Genomic DNA, 21,731 nt, shown 5'->3' with positions numbered 1-21,731 from the left:
GCTACGCTCCAAAAGAGGTGAATCTAGCGGAAATGGTATGTCTGAAAGGGAATAACGTCACCATCGGAAATGCTGAAGCGGCAAGGGAACCTCCTCGAGCAATCCCATTGATTAAGGTACAACTAAAGCCTCCTATGATGGTTTAGACATACCAACAATGGCCCGTCGTAGCCATGTAAAGTGAGGAGCACCAAGAGTACTAAGCGGTTCCATAGACTTATCTGTCGAAGGGAAAGGCAAAATGACGGATACTGCAACTGCTCATGGTATTACTAGATCTAGAAGGTGCTACGCTCCAAAAGAGGTGAATCTAGGAAATCCGAATAGAGAACAGAATTAGAGGAGGAATATAATAGACACGGATGCAACCGAGTTTTGAAGGAAGAAGCCAGTTAAGGAATACTCTGTAGAAGAACAGCTGAGGAAGACCCCTACTCACATATCAATTATGGATTTGTTGATGAGATCCGATAGTCACAGGGAATCTCTGGTGAAGGTAATAAGCAGAGTAAGTATGCCGGACAATACTACTAGCGAGGCGTTAGCAGCAACCATTGGAAAAATGGTAGAAGCAAACAAGATTTCCATTCACAGGGGATGAACTTCCTGTGGAGGGGATGGATTACAACAAAGCTCTACACATCACTGTCAAGTGTGGAGATAAAGTTATATCCCGAGTACTTGTCAATGAAGGATCTGGAGTAAATATTTGCCCATTCTATACTCCACGAGAATTAGACATTCACCTGAGAGAAGTAAAAAAGAGACATGTGAGGGTAAGAGCTTTCGATGGGTGGCAGAAGGATGTCATCAGAGAAATCTATTTAACCTTGCAGATTGGACCCGTTGAGTTCCCAATATTGTTTCAAGTAATGGATATTTCATCTTCATATAATCTGATACTCAGAAGGCCTTGGATACATACGACATGGGTTGTTCCTTCCACTCCCCACCAGTGTATAAAATTTGAATGGGATTGCCAGGAGATCATAATACATGGGGAGTGGAGCCGGTCAACTTAATTGTAGCATGCGGTTCCTTTCATAGAAGGATTAGATGAGGTCACCTTCCGTCCGAGAAATGATAAAGTATGGATACAGACCAAGGACTGGTTTGGGAGCCCGATCTGATGGGATAATGGAGCCAATTTAACCAATGGGGCAGAAAGGTACCACTTGCTTAGGACACCAACACATAGCTAGGAGAACCTACAACGGTAATCTTGGGAAGAAGGTTTTTGTACCAGAACATGTTCTGAGCCCGACTCAGAGTTCACCACCAGAAGAGGACATCATTGACGGGATGGGAAGATTTCTCATGTCACTGATCGAGGAATGCTATGGCGAAGCTCATATCAAGATACCAACCATTCAGGATGCCGAACCAGGAGATGACTTGCAGAACTGGGCAACCAATCTATCTCTGGTTCGCCGGGAGTCTTGGTAGTGTGGAATTGTAGTAATTTTGAAAACTGCATGGTCAATCGAGGCTTGAACCATGCATGTTCTTTTTTGTCAAATTGCCTCTTTTGAACACTGAGACGTTCCTTTTGATGAAATAAAAGAATTATTTTCCTGAATATCATCGCAAATTTATCTTTGCCTTTATTAATACTCAGTTTTTCTTTTTAGTAATCAAACCGATAAAAACGCATGTTTCTCGATTATGACATGTAATGAAACCCTTGAGCAAAAAAATCTGGATTACGAAGAGTACGATGAGAGTATGATGCCCGAGAACCTCCCGTAAGAGATAGAGTAGCATGAAATCTAGAAGAGGCCCAATCTTGAAGAGACAAAAGTGATCAATCTTGGAAGTGAGGAAGATGTGAAAGAGACTCGAATCGGCATCCACTTGAAAGCAGAACATAATAAAGAATTGGTGGAGCTGAGTCTGAGGATGTGTTCGCTTGGTCATATGATGACATGCCCGGAACCGACATCGTTTCGCATCAATTGCCCACCGACCCTGCCAGACCACCAGTCAAGCAGAAACCCAGGAAGTTCAAGCCCGACCTGAGTCTGAGGATCAAAGAAGAAGTCACCAAGAAGATATAAGAGAATGTGGTGAGGTCACCAATTACCTTACATGGTTGGAAAACATCGTACCGGTACCAAATAGGATGGGAAGATCAGGATATGTGTGGACTACCTAGATCTCAACAAAGCAAGTCCTAAGGAAGACTTTCCTCTGCCAAATATTCATATCCTTATCGGCAACTGCGCGAAACATGAGTTACAATCATTTGTAGATTGTTTCGCTAGATATCACCAGATCCTGATGCACAAATATGATGCAGAGAAGACATGATTCACCACACCATGGGGAGTTTATTGTTACAAGGTCATGTCGTTCGGTCTCAAGAATGCTGGTTCTACCTACATGAGAGCCATGACAACTCTCTTTCATGATATGATCCACAAAGAGATCGAGGTATATGTGGATGATGTCATCATCAAGTCTTGAATAAGTGTGAATCATTTGAGTGACTTAAGGAAGTTCTTTGAGTGGTTGCGATGGTACAATTTAAAGTTGAATCCTGCAAAGTGTGCATTCAGAGTTCCCGTAGGAAAATTGTTAGTTTTCATCGTCAGCAAAAAAGGGATAGAGCTGGACCCGTCGAAGATCAAGGCCATTCAAGACTTGCCTCCACCCAAAATCAAGAAGGACGTGATGAAATTTCTCAGAAGATTGAATTACATCAGCCAATTCATAGCCCAGTCTATAGTAATCTGCCAGTCGAATTTTAAATTACTGAAGAAAAATGCTGCTATGAAGTGGACAGAGGAATGTCAGAAAGCTTTCAATAAAAATCAAGGAGTATTTGTCAATTCCACCAGTATTGGTTCCCCCTGAACCTGGGAAGCCACTGTTACTATACCTATCCTTCTTGGATAATGCATTCGGATGCGTGTTGGGACAACAGGATGAGACCGGAAAGAATGAGTAAGATATCCATTGACTGAGCAAGAAGTTCACACCATACGAAGCCAAATATACCTTGTTAGAGTGGACCTGCTGCGCTTTGACCTAGATCGCTCAGAAGCTAAGACATTCCTTGTCGGCATATACCATATATTTGATATCCCGACTCAACCCGCTCAAGTACATATTTCAGGAACTGATGCCCACGGAAAAATTAGCTAAAGGCAGATTCTTCTCTATGAGTTCGACATTGTGTGCATGATGCAGAAAGCTATCAAGGGAAAAGCATTGGTTGATCACTTTGCAGAAAACCCGATGGACAAGGATTACGATCCGCTTACCACATATTTCTCATATGAAGAAGTTTTGTTAGCTGGAGAAGATATTTTAGAGTCATACCCAAGGTGGAGAATATTTATCGATGGGGCGACAAATTTAAAGGGAGTAGGAATTGGGGCAGTCCTAATTTCTGAGTCGGGACAGAATTATTCGGCTTCAGCTAAGATAAGGTTCCCTTGCACAAATAATATTGCAGAGTAAGAGGCATGCATCCTCAGAATTAGGATGGCAGTGGACATGAACATTAAGGAACTTTTGTTCGTAGGAGATTCTGATTTGCTGATACACCAAGTTCAAGGTGAATGGACTACCAATAATGTCAAGATCCTTCCGTACCTTCATTGTGTAAAGGAGTTGTGTAAAGAGTTCACCAAGATCGAGTTCAAGCATGTTCCCAGAATCCAGAATGAGTTCGCTGACGCTCTCGCAACTTTGTCATCCATGATCCAACATCCAAACAAGAATTATATCGACCCTATCGAGATAAAGGTTCGTGATCAACGCGTATATTGTTTCCATGTAGATGAAGATCCAGATGGAAAGCCTTGGTATCATGACATTAAAGGTTTCTCTAAGCAAAGGAATATCAAGAGAATATCATTAACGGTCAGAAGCGAGCATTAAGGAGACTAGCAAATCAATTTTTCCTTAACGGGGACGTCCTGTATAGGAGGACCCCAGACTTGGGTTTTTTAAGGTATGTAGATGTTGCTGAAGCAACAAGGTTATTGGAATAAATACAAGCAGGAACGTGTGGGCCTTACATTAATGGTTTCACTCTAGCCAAGAAGATTCTGAGGGTCGGATACTTTTGGATGACCATGGAAAGTGATAGCATTCGCTAAGTGCAGAAATCTCACCAGTGTCAGATTCATAGGGATTTCATTCGAATACCGCCGAATGAGTTAAATGTAATGGATTCTCCTTGGCCGTTTTTCGCTTGGGGCATAGATGTGATTGGACTTATAGAACTAATAATGTCTAAATCCACTACTAATAAGTAAATGGACATGGTCACATGCAATATAATTTACCCAACTATGAGTCGGGGTCGAATCCCACAGAGAACAATATGTAGGCGATTAGGCGTGTAAGAGAATTATCACTTATTATGCTAAGCCAAACACTTGGAATGATTTTGAGAAAATATTTATAACTAATTGCAAAAATATAAACTAACCTAGAAAGCAAGTAAAATGATCAATGGCTACAAGCATGGATGCACTGGGAATTACACTCAAGTAGCGATCCAATGTATTTCACGATTTTATAAATATGAGCGAGTTTATGTTAATTAGCCTCATGTAATAATTCTATATTATCTTCTTTCGAAGACTAACAAGACTTCCTAATTGAATTATCCCTAAAATAATTAAGAGATTAAGCACACCTGAATATGGCTACAAGTAGTTCAATCCTATTCCTAGGTAGAATCTATAAAGTGAGGGTTAACGCCTCAAGATCTTGTTAATTAATCTTTCCCAACCCCAAATTATCTTTCCCAAAATTAATTCGAAGTGAATGGGCGAGTCCTAGGGTTAGCTAATCCCTTTGAAAACATTAAAGAACAAGAATAATTAAAGAAACAATAACTCATTTCATAATAAATAAAAATCGTTCAATACATAAGCGCAACAAGATATTTAATCTACACTTTAAATATGAATATTCCCATAAACACGATTTAAGTGTTGGAAAAAAATACTACACACTTAGATATTCAATACAAAGTAAGGAAATAAAGAAATGAACATAAATGGGTAAGAAATTCTTAACCAAAAGCTTCAAATCTTCAAGACCCAAGTATGTGTGCAAGAACCCTAGCTCCAAAACTTGTCTTCTCTAGTTAAGAAACTCAAAAATAATTCAAAGATATGCCAAAGATATGTTTCCAATAAGCTAGGTCGTGTATTTGTGGGTTTGGAATGGAGAAAATGTGAATTGCCAAATCTGTCCAGAGTTGGAGCCCGTTGACCGCACCTGCGGAAACAATAATCGCAGGTGCGACTCTGCAAAAGCGAACATTCATTCGCAGATGCGAAACTTGAGGAGAATTGCCTAGTCCGCAGAAGCGGACATGTCGCCGCAAAAGTGGCTTCGTAAATGCGGACCTCAACCGCAGAAGCGGTTCCACAGAAGCGGATTTGTGGTCGCAGGTGCGCTTCTAGTGCAATTTCTCCTATTCCGCAGACACGCCCTTTTCTCGCAGGTGCGAGCCTGTAGAAGCGGGCACCCTTCCGTAGATGCGGTTTCACTGAAGAAATTTTGCACTTCTTTTCCTCTTTTTTGCTCAATTCCACTTCAATTCTCTTCAAGACTCGTTGTACCTGAAAATCTAGCAATACACACCATAAATCACCTCATTTTATAATTAAAGGACACAAAAATTAAAGAGAAGAGACTAGAATAAATAGTAAAATCACCACTCATCAACACTTCCAACTTAAAGCTTTTGCTTGTCCTCAAGCAAATCAAAACCAAATACTCAATGAGGCTCTAACATTTAAAGCTCAATTAGCATCGCTTTCATCTTCAAATTACATTCTCCAATTAAGCACAACACTTATGGTTTTAGTTGGTATTAATAATTAGGCTCAAGCATGTGAACTTCAACCAAATAACTCCCTCATTTAAAACAATCTCAAGAATGCAATGGAGTTTCAAAATAATCAAGTGACAACAACCAAGTCTCAAGTGACTCAAAAGCACTAGTCTACTACATATGCTCAATTTTCTCAATTCGGAATATAGCAATGTCATCAATCCATCATAATCCATGTGCCTTCACAAGAAAGAAAGTCCCAAAATCACCATATTTACAATAACAACACAAGGGACAAATGCACAAAGACACTCACTCTCAACAAAGAATTTTAAGTGTTACAAAATATCATGCCATAAGCTTGCTCTTATTTTAATCCACCGCCTATTCAAGAACATTCGGTTGGAGATCCCATAAGAACTTTTTAAGCTTGTAACGTAGGCTTAGGGAAGAGTAGGATAAGCATTTGGGATACAAGTGACTACACCCTCCTTGAACACTACTCACATTTGTCTTTTCTTTTTGCACTTTGCTTCTTTTTAAACTACATAGCCCTTATTGAAATCTAGTTACCAACATAGAACCACCTTAAAGTACCTCTCTAATTTTCTCAAGAATCCTTATATTTTTATTTTTTATTTTTTTATATAACTATTTTCTTTTGGAGCTTGATTATCTTCATATAAACAACTTTGAGGTATATATTTCTACACACAATGTACATCTTCACCATTTTCCAATTAACACCAACACCCCCAACTTAGGCTTTTAGCCTCATTCTTAACATTCAAGGAGGGACGGGTTCAAAAGAGGGAATTATTTCACAAAAAAGGGTAAAGGTTTGTAATGAGGTAGCCAAAGAAAAGGTTAAAGGCTCAAATGGGATTAACTAGTGATAGTATTTATGCAATGGTAGGTTTGAAAGGCTAAAGAGGCTTTTTCAAAGATCACAAAGAATGCCTAAGGTCATTCCTCCAACTAAACATAATTAACATTAGCATTGAAAGACCAACCGGGTAAGTTCTAAATGATAAAAGTAAACACAAGAATTATTTTTTACAAAAACTAACACACATGGCACATGAACTAATCAAGACGGATCAATTTCACTTCTTAATAAGAACAATTAGAGCAATATCATGCAAACTAGTGGGCAAAGAGTCACAAAATGAGTCAAAACGTTATCACAAAAAATATTTTCCCCACGCAACTTACATTTTCAATTTACAACCACAATTTGGAGGGGTATTCTTAATTCACACATAACATACAAGAGACTAATTTTATTAATACCAAACAATCCAAAAGTCTCCATATAACAAAACAAGACTAATTCCCTTAAGAAAGTCGTCACGCCATCCATCATAGGGAAAAGTCACCCAGTTCAACACAAAAATATTCCTCGGAAAAGAACCTTAGCATAAAGAGAACCCAAGAATAATTTATTGAAAATTATATTACTACTAAATAGATAAAAATAATATAAACTAAAAACTACTAAAGAAAATAAAATAAACACTAAAGGAATAAAAATAAAAAAACTAAAAACTACTAAAGAAAATAAAATAACAAAAGCAACTAATACTAAAGGAACAAAAATAACATAAACTAAAAACTACTAAAGAAAATAAATAAATAAATAAAAATAAAATAGAATAACAAAAGCGTCTAATCCACAATTATATCACCAATCACAAACTACGCCCGACAAAGGCACATGATAAACAATAGTAGAACAAGACCGACACGGGCACACAATATCCATACAAAAGCATAAGCCCGGCAAGGGCACACGTTAAGCATCAATGTACAAATAAAGTATATTCCCTAAAGCTACTCCTAACTAAAAACACTATAGTGTCCTCACTGTACAATATCAAAGTAAATTAAGAGTAGTTTGAGGGTCTCCCTAAGGTCTGCATCAGACTAGCAGACTGCGGAAAAAGGATAATAACTTCCGTGTAGAGCTCTCGGCCTCATCATCATCGGAGCTTCAGTATCAGCATCAACAGAATTCAACAACAAGGAATACTCTTCACTATCATCTTTGTTCTCTACCGGTATCTTCCTGTTCGGCTGCCCCCATTTGAAGATGGCCTTGATGCCTCTCCACATCTTTATCATGAACTTGCTCTTCTTCTTATTTCTCTCTTTCTCCTTGTTGAAGTCTTCCTAAAGATCTACATGTGCCTTGGCTATATTGCCATAGGCTTCCTCGAGCCTGCTAACAGAAGCTGCCAACTTCTCATGCGACTCTGCTTGCTTCTTCTGGTTCTCCAGGTAGGTCTTCATTTCTTCTCTGGTAAAATACTCGGGAATAGGCTGGGAGTGTAAGGGCCCACTAGGGAGATGTGACACTAAGTCACGAATGGAGGCAAGCTGGGAATTTAGCATCCCAAATGGTCCATCGACTTGAGTAGCTTGTGAGGAGGACCCCTCACCTACAACAATCTCCATTTTCCTCGTCTTACCTTTTACCACATTGCCTTCTCCTGTCACTCTCAATGGATGAAAGGGCTTGTCCGCCGGTATCAAATGATGTCCATTCCATTCGTCAACCTGCATACGCCTGAACAACTCTGTAATCAATGATGGAAATAATAATGTCGAGCTACCTTGAAGCACATACTCCTTTAGCTCCTGAACGATGTAATGACCAACATTCAATGGAATGCCATCAAGGATGCAAGCAATTATCAGGCCTCTGGTATATGTAAGATCAGACCCGTTCCCACAAGGATACACTATGATCGCAACGATATACAACCACATTTTTGCTTAAGCTGTGAAATCACCACATTCGATGCTTTTTTCTTTTTTAGACCAAGTCACTGTTTGACCTGTAGGACAAAGCTTTGAGACTAGCCAATCACCATTGTCGCATGTATCACTTTCTCGCATTGGCTCGAGCTAATGATTTTGAAGCCCATAAACATCATTTATCTCTTTAACTCCAAATTTTACAATCTTGCCCTTTATTGTAAGTTCATGGTTTTGGAAATGTGTACACTTTAAGTTGGTGTAAAACTCCCTAACCCATTCCTCATTGGTCTTGCATGGAGTGGGGATGAAGCAGGTCCAGCCGCTTGAAACTAGCCGGCCATAGAAATCCGAAAAGAGCTCGGCCACTTTGTCATCGACAATTACTTTCTCAAGTTTGAGCTTCTTCGTGAGGAGATCATCATAATACCGGTTTTGGCACTCAGAAGACATGAATCTGCTGGCATCATAGTTCAAATCCTCAGCAACTTCTTCAATTTCATGATCAATCGCCTCATTTTTATTCATGTTCGGGTCCATGTTAGAGAAGAGACTAGAATAAATGGTAAAATCACCACTCATCAAGAACCGGACGCATCTAATGGGCATCATTTCATCTTGGTAGGCATCGATTACTTCACCAAATGGGTCAAAGCCTCTACATACAAGGTTGTCACGAAGAAGGTGGTGGCAGATTTCGACCGTAAGAGCATACTCTGGGGATTTAGGATTCCTGAGTCAATCATAACTGACAATGCAGCCAATCTCAATAGCGATCTATATGAGGGATATTTGCAAGAAGTTCAGAATCATCCGTCGTAATTCCACAGTATACAAGACACAAATGAATGGAGCCGTTGAAGCAGCCAACAAAAACATCAAGTGCATTTTGCGAAAGATAGTAGACAATCACATGCAATGGCATAAGAAATTATCATTTAATCTACTTGGTTACTGCACTACCACGAGGATATCCACTGGGGCGATGCCATACATGTTGGTATATGGCACCGAAGTAGTAATACTCGAAGAGGTCAAGATACCATCTTTGAGGATTATCCAGGAAGCCAAGTTAGATGATGCAGAATGGGTACGTATCCGGCAAGAACAACTCATTCTCATTGACGAAAAGAGAATTGACGTAGTATGCAATGGTTAGCTATATCAAAATAGGATGGCCAACGCATTCAACAAAAAAGTAAAACCTTGACAATTTGCACCAGGGACTCTGGTCTTGAAGAAGATATTTCCCCATTAAGAGGAGGCCAAGGGGAAGCTCGCACCGAATTGGCAAGGTCCTTATGTAGTCCATAGAGTATTTTCGGGAGGAAAACTAATCCTAGAAGAAATGGACGACAGAGTCAGTATGAAGTCTATCAAATCAGACGCAATCAAGAGATACTACATCTGAAAACAATAGAGTTAGATTTTTGTTGTAACAGAACTACGCCCGACCTGACTTCCCACTGTGGGATACGTAGGCAACCCACACAGGATCCGTTCCTATTCTTGTAATAGAAATTCCAAATATCATTTTGTATGTATTAGGAACTATGGCATGACTTGATTTCCTATGGCATGATTACGTAGGCAATCCAATTCGGATTCAGTCATCTATTGTAATTGAACTACGTTTTGGCCTGATTTCATTTGGATACGTAGGCAGTCTAAGTTAGACTATGCCATATCATTTTCAAATTTCACCTCCTTGCATCTATTATAATCGAACTACGTTTTGACCTGATTCAATTTTGGATACGTAGGCTGCCCGAGTCAGGCTCGGTCACTCTATTCGTTTCATTTCATACCATCATCCTTGAATTACGTTCAGAACTAATTCCGCTCGGATACATAGGAAACCTGAAAAGGTTCGATCATAACCCTAGGAAAGCCTTTATAATGCATTTGTTTAGATTAGGACGAGATCGTGATGGCAAGAAGCTACGTCATCAAGGGCATCTCCAGAAATCATCATCGACAGAACAGAGCCACCTATAAATGATACTTACGATGGAAAGAATTTCAAAGCATGTCATAATCCAGAACAACAACGTTTGCCATAACCATAAACAATTTTTCAAATAGCTTTTAAGAAATTCTACTCTTCCACCTTCCGAACTTCGTGGCATAAACCACCAGGTCCGGGGCAAGGCCAGATCTACCATCAACACAAATCAACGTCCCCCCTACCAAGAATTTTCTTTGAACGCAGGATTGACAGGAATCAAAGGATAACATAACATACCGGGGTCAAGGACGGACCCGCTACAATTTCATGAGCCCCTATCTCGCCTTCATTATTTTACTTATTTTCTCATATGGTTAAAGACTAACTTATAATTCTTTGTAGGTATTCCGGAGTCAAGACTTCGACGCAATCGAGATTCCCTATATATATCAAATCGTATACTCTACCAATCAGAGCGTCCTATACATATCAAGCCGCCAGCCCTGCCAATTAGAGCTTTGTATATAGCAAGACATCTACTATACCAATCAGGGCATCTTGTACATATCAAGTCACTAGCCCCACTAATCGGAGCCCTGCATATAGCAAGTCATCCGCTTCGCTAATCGGATCCCTGTATATAGGAAACGCTTTGCTTCGCCAACTGGAGCACTTCACACAGATCACACTGCAACTCCTCCACATCGGAGATTCCAAGTAGATAGTTTCACATCTCATCGCCAACTTCGCCAATCAAAGGATGGACCATCCGATTTTGTCACACGTTCCGCTGATCAATGGTCGCAAATTAGTTCTGCAATCAAGAGTATCTCTAGGGTGTGCTCATTTACTTCTTTGCTTTATCTTGAATGTTTTGACATTTTATTTGTGCAGCTTACATGCATTTTTTACATTCAATGTCAAATACTCCCGTCGTGCAGAGATTTTACATTCAAAGTTAACTACTCCCATCGCGTGGAGATACTCCCATCGTGCAGAGATTTTACATTCAAGACCAATTGCTCCCATCGTACGGAGACACTCCGATCGTGCAAAGATTTTAAATTCAAAGTCAACTACTGCTATCGCATAGAGATACTCTCATTGCATGGAGATTCAAATGCTCCAACAGCTGCAGAACGGTACACCGCTCAACTAACAATCAAGTCAAATTCAAAGGCCCTACCCCGGCATCCCAAATTATGCTCTAGAGCTCGGAGACTTCAAATTCAAACATCTTGTCTCCCCAAGATCCCGATAATGGCTAGCCGGAAGCCAAGCATCATCATTCCTACATATTTACATCATATCTTAACGTATTTGCAGTAAGATATATGGGTATGTGTGTATCTTCTTTTTGCAAGTTCAAACACTACAACATGGAATTACTTCTAAGCAGCAAACCAAGTTACACCGCTATAAGGGATGACAAATTCATAAACGAGCCAAGGATCCAAATGCCAACCAATCCAATCAGTAGAACACCAAAATTGTTGAGTCCTTCAAATCTCATCATCAAGCTACAATCTGTGAAGTCATTCGGGTTACAAAATCATTATGTCGTGCAGTATCGCCATAACACTATACTGGGGCAATTCCTACAAGCGCAACCCTCACCAAATCATTCAAGAACTACACGAGGATGGATCCTCGTTAAGCCCGAGGTATGTAGGTGATTCAAAGCCAGAATTCGGCCCCTAATCTCATAACTCATGATCTTTCCCAACCCCGTATACCATCTCTGCAATACATGCTTAGAGTCAGGACAAAATTGGTCATTAAGTCAATTTCTTTGCTCGCAATCTCTTTCATCGTCTCCGGTCCAAGAGATATAGTTGTTGACGACCAATTTTGGCCCTCTCTTTTAAAATTAAATTTGTTATGCTTATTAATTAGCAAAAAATATGGTAAAATATTTTTAATCAATAATACATATTTTCTTAAACATGAAATAATAATTAACATTATTGAATTAAGAATAATTTGATATTAAATATTTATAAATTATATTACTCTTACTATTTTTGAGTTATTAAAATAACCTTTATATTTTAATAAAAAACTTTTACAATTAATTTAATGAATTAGTCTTTAATTTATAATTATATCATTTTTATTACTTTAATTAATCAAAATTAATTTCATAATTCAATAATAAGTGTTTTAATAAATAAATAATTAGTTACAGTAATCTATAATATATTTGATTATTATATTTTATCATATTTAATTAGAATTAATTAAGATTAATGAAGTTTATCATTAAAAGGGTTAAAAGCTCAAAAGGCTACAATTGTAATTAATTAACTAAACTCAAAGTGGCTATGGTTTAAATTCTATTTCCACTGTTCTTGGTCCAAATACACAAGTCCAAACCCTTGACCCGGTCCAGACCCACCTCCTCTATTCCATGATGGCAATCCTGGCCATCTCCTTTGAGCCAATGACATCGTACCACGTCGCTCATCTCCCACACTCACAGAGAAAGCACAAACAGATCCGGACCGTTGATCCAACTCATCAACGGTCCGTAATTCAATTTTATTTTTCGCTTTCTTTTAATTCTTATTAAAACCCTATCTCCATCGTCGGATTACAAGGATCCAATGGCCGTCTTTTTTTTCATAATATTTTTTTAATTAATTCCTATACCCTGAAATATTAAGACCGTTGATCAAGCGATCCAATGACTCAGATCCATTCGTGCACTTCAAACTAACCTAAGACCCCTAAACCCTAATCATTTCGATGTTACCCCAGCCTCCTCATTTCCCTTTACTTACTCTTTTCTCTTATCCCATCAGAACCCTGTCAATCAAAATCCTTGCACACATTTGTGCAAGGACACAAATTCGACCTCAAATCATTCAATTTATCCCCTATAACCGTGAATCTCGTCGGCTTCCTGCCATTTCATCGATTCAATTTGAATTTTGAACCTCAAAAACCATAGACCTGCAGATGAAACTTAGGATTTCGTTTGTCTCTCCTTCGTTCTTTCAAATCAAAACATGCATGACCGTGTCTTCGAACCCATTATAAATATTTTTTGTCCAGAGGTCAAACACGATGACCTCTGGATATTGGGGTTTGACCGACTGTCCTGTGGCTTCAACAGTCGACTCTTCTCTAGTAAATCCTACACTGCTTTTCCCCTCGTTTGCTTCTGATTTTCACTTATATTGCTATCATCATCCATATAATCCTCACACCCCACTATCGATTTGAAATTACTCAGAACCCTAAGACTTAAAGGCCACTATCATTCAGTTCCTTCACCTAACACACAATCTAATACTATCAAAAACACAAAGAAAGAAAGAAACCAGTTAAAATTGTAGGTTCTCTCACTAGAATACTCTATAATTCTTTTATTTTTCCTTTCATTCTCTAGTTGGAGTTCAACGGTTGTATTGGTCATGAGTTTGGATCCCTAAACGGCTATTGAATCACTCTTATTTGGTTTGCTGCCCTGCAGATGGTCAGTACACACTGACACCCTTCTACCTTGAATTAATCATATAATTTTGTGTTTGTAATTCATTCCTAATTGATTCTCTAATTATTCATATTAAGAACTAAAGTTCTGCTTGTTATATCAAGCCTTGTTATGCTATTAAATTAGGTATCTCCTGATTAATTGGAGTTGTACTAAAACTGTTGTCAAATCAGTGCTGGTGAGTCCTACCTCCCATAATTTGATTCGTAAAATGACTCTATACTGGGTGATGTTCTTGTGATTAACTTTATTAAGTCTCCATGATCTAACTCTGTGCTAACTTTGTTCATAACTTACCTCTGTCAGTTAAACAATAATCATATAAGCACTACCAGGCTAGCTAAGATTGCTAAATCATGTTCTTGAATCTCCTTTGTGTTTCTGTACCTCCAGATTACTTGACTCTACTACTTGTATCATTATTTTGATATTATAAATGGATTCCTTAGCAGATCATGTTATGTTTGACCAGTCTCTTTCAATAGCTTTAGTCAAATAGGTCTGTTGCTAGTATCTTGTTTATTCTAGACTCTTAGCAGATCATGTAGCTATATTGCTATTACCTTTTGCACCTTAGTAAGCTTCCTGATTTATTGACCTACATCTTATGCTAATAATATTGCATGCAAGCTTTATGTTAACCAAAAGGTTGGAATAAAATCAGGCTTCTAAACTTCTTTGAAATATTGTCAACACTTACTATATTGTGCTATCTTATTAGCTATGATGTTCTGCTATTCTGGTTCAAATCTTACCTTCATGATAACCTGTTAGACTCTAAGTAGCAACCTGCTCATGTTCTTGTAGTAGAATAATCTCTATGTGTTTTCTATAATGACTTGAAAACATGCAATAAACCTTGTTAATGTGTTAGGAACCTGCACTTATGACTAAATATAACTTGACTAGGATAAATCTCTATAGTGAATGTTGATACTTGTCATTGGTTGACTGTTTCAGCTTCGTGAAACTCTTGCTGTTATATTAATACTCGACATGCCTGAGTGCACATTTGTCATATTAATTCTGCTGTGCTCATAGATCATCTATGAATTTATGATTGAGGAATTGTACACTTATACCTGTGTGTTAACTCTCTACGTGCCATGATTATGACTCTTCTATGGTGTCACATTGGTTTGTATTTATGAATATCTCTCACTAAGAAGACTTGTTCCTAATGCTTATAATGTCTAGTGCTTGTGATTCCAGTTGTTAGACTGAACTGTGACACTATCCTCTTCTGTTCCCATATAGCTGTGGGCACAAGACCATGTATAGAATTCTATTGACATACCTTGTTGCATGTCCAAATATTAATATAGCCCCTTGGCCTTACCAAGTTAAAGGGATATCATTCATCTATTAGGCATGCTCTTAACTATGCTGAAACTTTTTAAAAGTGCTAGTGCACTGTTCTTATAGTCTGAACATACAAAAGAGAACTTTGAGCATCAAGCCTTTAGTGGAGCCAATAGAACATGTACCTGAGCTCCTCTCTGTTTAGTACTTGCCTGTTAACATCTCTGGGCCTAAAAGAACATGACTAATGAATTATTCCTACTACCTGCACTTTCTGAAATCCCTTTCAGTCAATACTATGCCCTTAGTTGTTTTTGTGCATTGATGATGAACCGTAATACCTTATTTGTCCACAGTTGTTGAGTTTTGTATGTGTTTGAACTTTTAAAATGTTCACCATGACCCTTGTACCTACCGTGTGCATCTTAGCAGTATACAATTACTCTGTTGATTCTTTTATTGGTGTTTAAACCTTTGAGTATGATTACAAGTAGGTGATTAATGGTACTTGGATGTGAAACTTGTTGTGTTTCTGATACCCCTCCTTGACACAAGCACTGTTCGGGGTCCTTGAGTGACACGACCTGGCCGATCATTTTGAGTATTGTAGCACAATTCCCCTATTTATTGCTTATTCTATGTTCACTTATAGCTATGTGACTTTCCAGGGTGATTGGTTTGGTTTCGGGGATGTTTCGGAATGAATTGGGACACTTAGTCCCAATGTTGGAAGCTTAAGTTGAAAGAGTTCACGGGTTGTTGACTTATGAGTAAACGACTTCGGAATGGAGTTTTGATAGCTTCGTATGGTAATTTTGGACTTATGAGTATGTCTGAATATTGATTTGGAGGTCCGTAGGCCGTTTTGGCTTGAGTTGGCGAAAGTCGAAAAGTTGAAGGTTTGGAACGTTGAGAAGTTTGACCGAGAGTTGACTTTATTGATATCGGGCTCAGATTTTTGTTCCAAGAGTTAGAGTAGGTCCTTTGTGTCATTTATGACTTGTGTGAAAAATTTGAGGTCAATCGGAGTTGGTTTGATAGGTTTCGACATCAATTTTAGAAGTTGGAATTCCATTAGTTTCAATAGGCTTGAATTGGAGTGCGATTTGTGTTTTTGATGTTGTTTGGTGTGATTTGAGGCTTCAACTAAGTTTGTATGATGTTTTAGGATGTGTTGTTATGTTTGGATGGGGTCCCGGGGGCCTCAGGTGTGATTCAGATTGAAATCGGATTGAGAGTTTGATTTATGGAAAATCTGCTATGTTTCAATTCTGGTGCAACCGCACCTGCAAGTGCGAGGTTTTTTCCTCATCTGCGAGCCCGCATATGCGATGAAGTTGCCGCAGATGTGGATCTTGATCAGGAGCAATGGAATCGCAGAAGCGGAAGGCTTCCGCATATGCGTTCCCGCAGGTGCAGGGCATGGACCGCAAAAGCGAACCACCGGCGGCTGGTCGGGAAGTTTAATGAAATCCTGCAGAAGTGAGCTTTCTTCCGCAGAAGCAGAGCTGTAGGTGTGGCTGGTGAGCCTGCAGAAGCGGGAATGCTGGACATAATGATATAATAGAGGGTTTTGAGATTTCTCTCATTTTTGGACTTTGGAAGCTCGGCTTGTGGCGATTTTTAGGAGGGATTTCACTATATTTCAGAAGGTAAGCAACTTTTGATCACTTTTATCGATTAATATTGAATACCCATTGATTTTTCCACCTAGACTATGTCTTTTTGAGGTAAAATTTGGGGGATTTGTGGTCTATGTATTGGAGAGTAAGATTTGAGGATTTGAGGTTAGAATTGGATGATTTTGGTATAGCGGACTCGTTATTGAATGAGTGTTCGGATGTTGTGAATTTTGTCGGGTTCCGAGGCGTGGGCTCAGGGTTGACCTTTTGGGTTTACTTTTTGAATTTGGTTAAAGAAGTTAGCTTTATCGTATGGAATCAATTCGTATAGCTTGTATTGATTATATTAAGTTGTTTGCGACTAGATTCGACTCGGTCGGAGGCCGATTCCCTAGGCAAAGGTTTGTTGGAGTATTGAGTTGCGCACTTTGAGGTAAGTAACACTTCTAAACTTGAAACTGAGGGTATAAATCCCTGGAAAATGTGTTATATAGTTTTTGTTGGGGTGACGCACATGCTAGGTGACGGGCGTGTGGGCGTGCACCGTGGTATTCATGATTCGGTTGATTCTTTTGGACTGTGTTGTTAGCAAGTATTGTTCTTGTATAGGGTAAAATATGTTATATTAAACGATCGCATAAGAAAGTGGCACGTGGAGCCGAAGACAGAAGATAGCTGAAACCGAAAGCAACTATCCTGTTTGTTACCAGAGAGAATGATACTCATAAAGATGAAATAAATGCTTGCCACCTGGTAGCATTTAATGAAGAATATTCTACATCACTAAGTACACAGCCCGTTACAAAGAATATGGACTTCATGCCCGCCGTTACACATTCTTCAATGGCCCTCATAATTGACACTAAAGAAGGGCTTGATCCTAGGACCTTGTTCCCTAGGTGCATCTATAAATAGTGAGCTATATTGTCATTGTAAATGACACAAATTTTCTGGCAAACATACGCTACACTCTATTCAAAGCTTAATATAATCTTATCTTCTTGCTTTTTGATTTCATTGTTGTTGTGCCTGGAAGCCCTGCTCCCGGAACTATTATTTCTGCTATTTCATTTTCATCTCAAGGCTAAGTATTGCATATTTATATAATTCATCTATTATTTCAGGATTAAATTAATTCACTTGTCTAGAAACCACGTATAAATGCAACTGTACCATTTTACGGTTAAACAATTTGGCGCCCACCGTGGGGCCTAGACAGTTGTGTAATTAAGTTAGTCCTTGCCTCTTTTACTAACGTGTTTTGATTATTTGTTCTTAGCAAAAAATCATAGAAAATGGCAGATAATGGTGTTAATAACACATACAATCTTGAGGCCCAAAGAAACAGCCTCAGCACGAGGATTCAATCAGTGATACCCGTGTTAGGAGAACGATGTCACACTGGTCCACGACAGTCGATACCCGCGACATGTTCGGGAGGCGAATCCAGATGATGCTGAAGAGGAGCATGTTGTTGAAGCGGTAAGGGTCCTACAGGAGCAACAAGAGGTCATTCTAGTCCATCTCACATGGAAGGATAAGGTTATGACAGAACTAAAGCAGGCGTTATCGGGTGCTTCCAATAACATGAACGGACGAGGTCCAGTTCCTCTCTGTACTCCTGCAAACCAAACAACGCAGAGGGTCGACAATAACACCCTAAAGGGCGAGGTCGGCTTCGATGGGGCCGGGGGTAGTGGATCCGGTCACAACAATGAGAGTGATCCCTTCAAAAGAGAACTCATACGGTTTATGAGGGAAGTGAACGCCCGCATGGACCAAATCCCGAGTACACCACCAGTACTGAAAGGGCCGGACTCAAAGAAGTACACTCAATTGCCGTACAAAGTGAGCGCGACACCAGAATTTATCCCGAAGCCGTTTAAAATGTGTGACGTACCAAAATATGATGGGACCTTGGACCCTCAGGAGAATATTACCACCTATACAATTGCGGTCAAGAAGAACAATTTAGTTCCCCACGAGATCGAATCAGTTTTGCTGAAAAAATTTGGAGAGACTCTCAAGAGGGGAGCCTTTACATGATATTCGCTGTTGCCCGAGCATTCCATAGATTCCTTTGAGATACTCGTAGATTATTTTATTAAGGCCCATGCCGGGGCTAGAAAGGCGTAGGCCCAGAAGGCTGACATATTCAGAATTGCACAAGGAGAGTCCGAGTTGCTGCGGGATGCCGTAACCCGATTTCAGAAGGAAAGGATGTTGCTCCCGGCTATTCCGGATGAATGGGCGACTAAAGCATTCACAAAGGGTTTGAATCCGAAAAGTTTTGATGCTTTCCAAAAATTGAAGGAAAGCTTGCTCGAGTTCCAAGCGATGACTTGGGAGGATGTTCACAAATAGTACGAGTCAAAGATAAGGATTGCGGATGATCAGCTTGGCTTCCCAGCGTCGACTAAAGGTCGGGAGAAGAATAAAGAGAAATCAAAAGACAATTTTGAAACAGATTGACAATCTTCGAGGGGCCGGTTTTTGCCCTATGAACGGGCCGAAGGACTCGACAGAGGTTTTCGGTCGGCAGATAGGTTCGTTACCGATAGAAGAACTGATCGCAGCTGGAACAACACATCATTACATGACAAGGAAATGTCAGGTTCTCGAGATCCTTCCTACCCTAGACTATCAGAATACAACTTCAACGTTGGTATAGTAGAGTTGGTATCGGCTATGAGGAACAATGAAGAAGCACGATTCCCGAAGCCGATGAGGTCCAGTCCCAGCCAGAGGGACCCTAATTTGTGGTGCGAATACCACGGGACAAACGGCTATCAGACTGGGGACCGCCGACATCTGCGTGAAGAGGTGGCGGCACTACTAAAAAATGGCCATCTAAGGGAATTCTTAAGCTACTGGGCCAAAAACAATTACGGTCGCAACTGTGATAAGATCCCCCGCGCAAGACGATCAACATGATTTTCGGGGGGAACGAGATTAACGGGGTTACCTTCTCGGTAGCAAAGAAGACGAATGTATCAGTAACCCACAACAAGAGGCTTCAGGAAGTCGCTGAAGACGACATCACTTTCATGGAGGAAGATGCAGACAGATTGTTGCTACCGCACAATGACGCACTGGTAATTTCTTTAAATGTATTAGATTTTAAAATTAAACGTGTTCTAGTGGATCCAGGAGGTTCGGCCAATATTATACAATGGAGGGTATTGGAACAAGCCAAACTTACCGGAAGCATCAATCCGGCCACAAAGCTCCTCGTCGGGTTCAACCTCGCAAGCGTGACAACCCGAGGAGAGATCCTGCTGCCCACAAATGCCGAGGGGGTGATGAAGACGACCCTTTTCGAGGTTGTGGATGGTGATATGAGCTATAACATTATCCTGGGAAGACTGTGGTTGCACGAGATGAAAGATGTACCATCGACGTATCATCAGTTGCTAAAATTCCCAGCTCCCGAGGGGATTAAATAGATAAAAGGCGATCAACCGGCGACAAGGGAGATTAATGTGATTTCGGTCTCCAGTAGCAAAGGAAAGGAGCATGCGGCATAGCAATTACAAGAGCTGGCTCCTGCTCCCGAATCAAGTGAAGTCAATCAGGGGGAAGAGGTGTCAGAATCTTATCATGTGCCAAGATATTTCCAGGTACCAGAAGAGACAGACGCAATGAAGTCCACGACGGAAGAGCTTGAGCAAGTCGCATTGTTCGAAAAGTTCTTGGAAAGGAAATTCCACTTGCGGACAGGACTGCACATAAGGGTGTTCATGGTTAGGTTTAGATCGGTTTTTCCTTAAAAATAAACCAAACCAAGTTAGTCGGATTTTCAAATATTAGAACTAAACCAAACCAATTAAGTTGGCTTTTTATCGATTCGGTTTATATCGGATTTTGTCATTTTTTTGGTTATTTATCAGATTTTTCTTAAATATGATACATACACTACCAAACACATATTTCGGCGATTACATTTTCAACGTAACACTATCAAATCAATTGCCTTTGAGAAATCTATCATTACCAAGATATATTGATGATAATTGAATCAAATAATGACGAATAATTTAAGGACTTAATTAAAAATAGATTATTTTAACATGAAATGAATTCTTATATTTAACAAAAGAAAACTAACAATCAAACTAGAATATAAAGGCAAAGTATTGTACTATAAAACTTTAGAAACTTGACATGTACCATAAAATTTTAGAAACTTTGTACAAATATATATATATATATATATATATATATATATATATATGTGTGTGTGTGTGTGTGTGTGTGTGTGTGTATGTGTGTGTGTGTGTGTAATAATAAATTTGAAATAGCTACTTCTATAGTCGGTTTGGTTCGGTTTTTTTCGATTATGTTTTGATTAAAACCAAAACCGAATCATCGACAAGATATTTATCCGAGAGATTTTATTATGGGATACAATCGAAGAGCTCATAAAATTCAAAACTTGAGAAGTAACTTCTTTTAGGGATGACTATTCTACAGCGGTAATTGCAAACAGAAAGGGGGGATTGGTTTAAATAGTCCTATTGACCAGGAGAGTCAGTATTACCGCAGCTTTGACTCTGTTGCAGGTATGAAGTGAGTTCCATACCATAAAAAAGATTTCAATGGGACCAGGAAGACAACCCACCACTGGAACATGCTTTGCTCTCACTCCGCTCGTTCCCACTTGTCTTCTTACCACTATAGTGAAAGATCTTTCACTTCACTCTAAACCAGTGAGACATCAAAGTTTGATGCATACATTCTTTTCTAGGCCGCTTTCTCTGTAGTGGTTTCACACAGCTGCCTGCCTAGCTCATT

General features: G+C 39.4%; 2 protein-coding genes across 2 annotated transcripts; both read left to right on the top strand.

Moving 5' to 3' along the window:
• Nucleotides 1-241: 241 nt before the first annotated feature.
• Nucleotides 242-1,022, top strand: LOC138899816 (uncharacterized). The gene is made up of 2 exons (XM_070186510.1): nt 242-266; nt 595-1,022. The coding sequence occupies exons 1-2, from the start codon at nt 242-244 to the stop codon at nt 1,020-1,022; spliced, it is 453 nt and encodes a 150-aa protein (XP_070042611.1).
• Nucleotides 1,023-3,489: 2,467 nt separating this feature from the next.
• LOC138899815 (uncharacterized) lies at nt 3,490-3,888 on the top strand. Its single transcript, XM_070186509.1, has one exon. It carries the CDS (start codon nt 3,490-3,492, stop codon nt 3,886-3,888), a length of 399 nt encoding a protein of 132 aa, XP_070042610.1.
• The last annotated feature ends 17,843 nt before the right edge of the window (nt 3,889-21,731 follow it).

The sequence above is a fragment of the Nicotiana tomentosiformis genome, chromosome 10 (genome assembly GCF_000390325.3).
Source record: "Nicotiana tomentosiformis chromosome 10, ASM39032v3, whole genome shotgun sequence".
In the NCBI taxonomy this organism is placed as follows: domain Eukaryota; kingdom Viridiplantae; phylum Streptophyta; class Magnoliopsida; order Solanales; family Solanaceae; genus Nicotiana; species Nicotiana tomentosiformis.
The sequence above is the reverse complement of the archived record's forward strand: the minus strand, read 5'-3'. Positions and strand labels throughout refer to the sequence as shown.

Coding starts and splice junctions, on each gene's coding strand:
- LOC138899815 (XM_070186509.1), top strand. CDS start 3,490: ATGGCAGTGGACATGAACATTAAGGAACTTTTGTTCGTAGGAGATTCT.
- LOC138899816 (XM_070186510.1), top strand. CDS start 242: ATGACGGATACTGCAACTGCTCATG. Junction 267..594: donor GGATACTGCAACTGCTCATG/GTATTACTAGAT, acceptor TTCCATTCACAG/GGGATGAACTTCCTGTGGAG.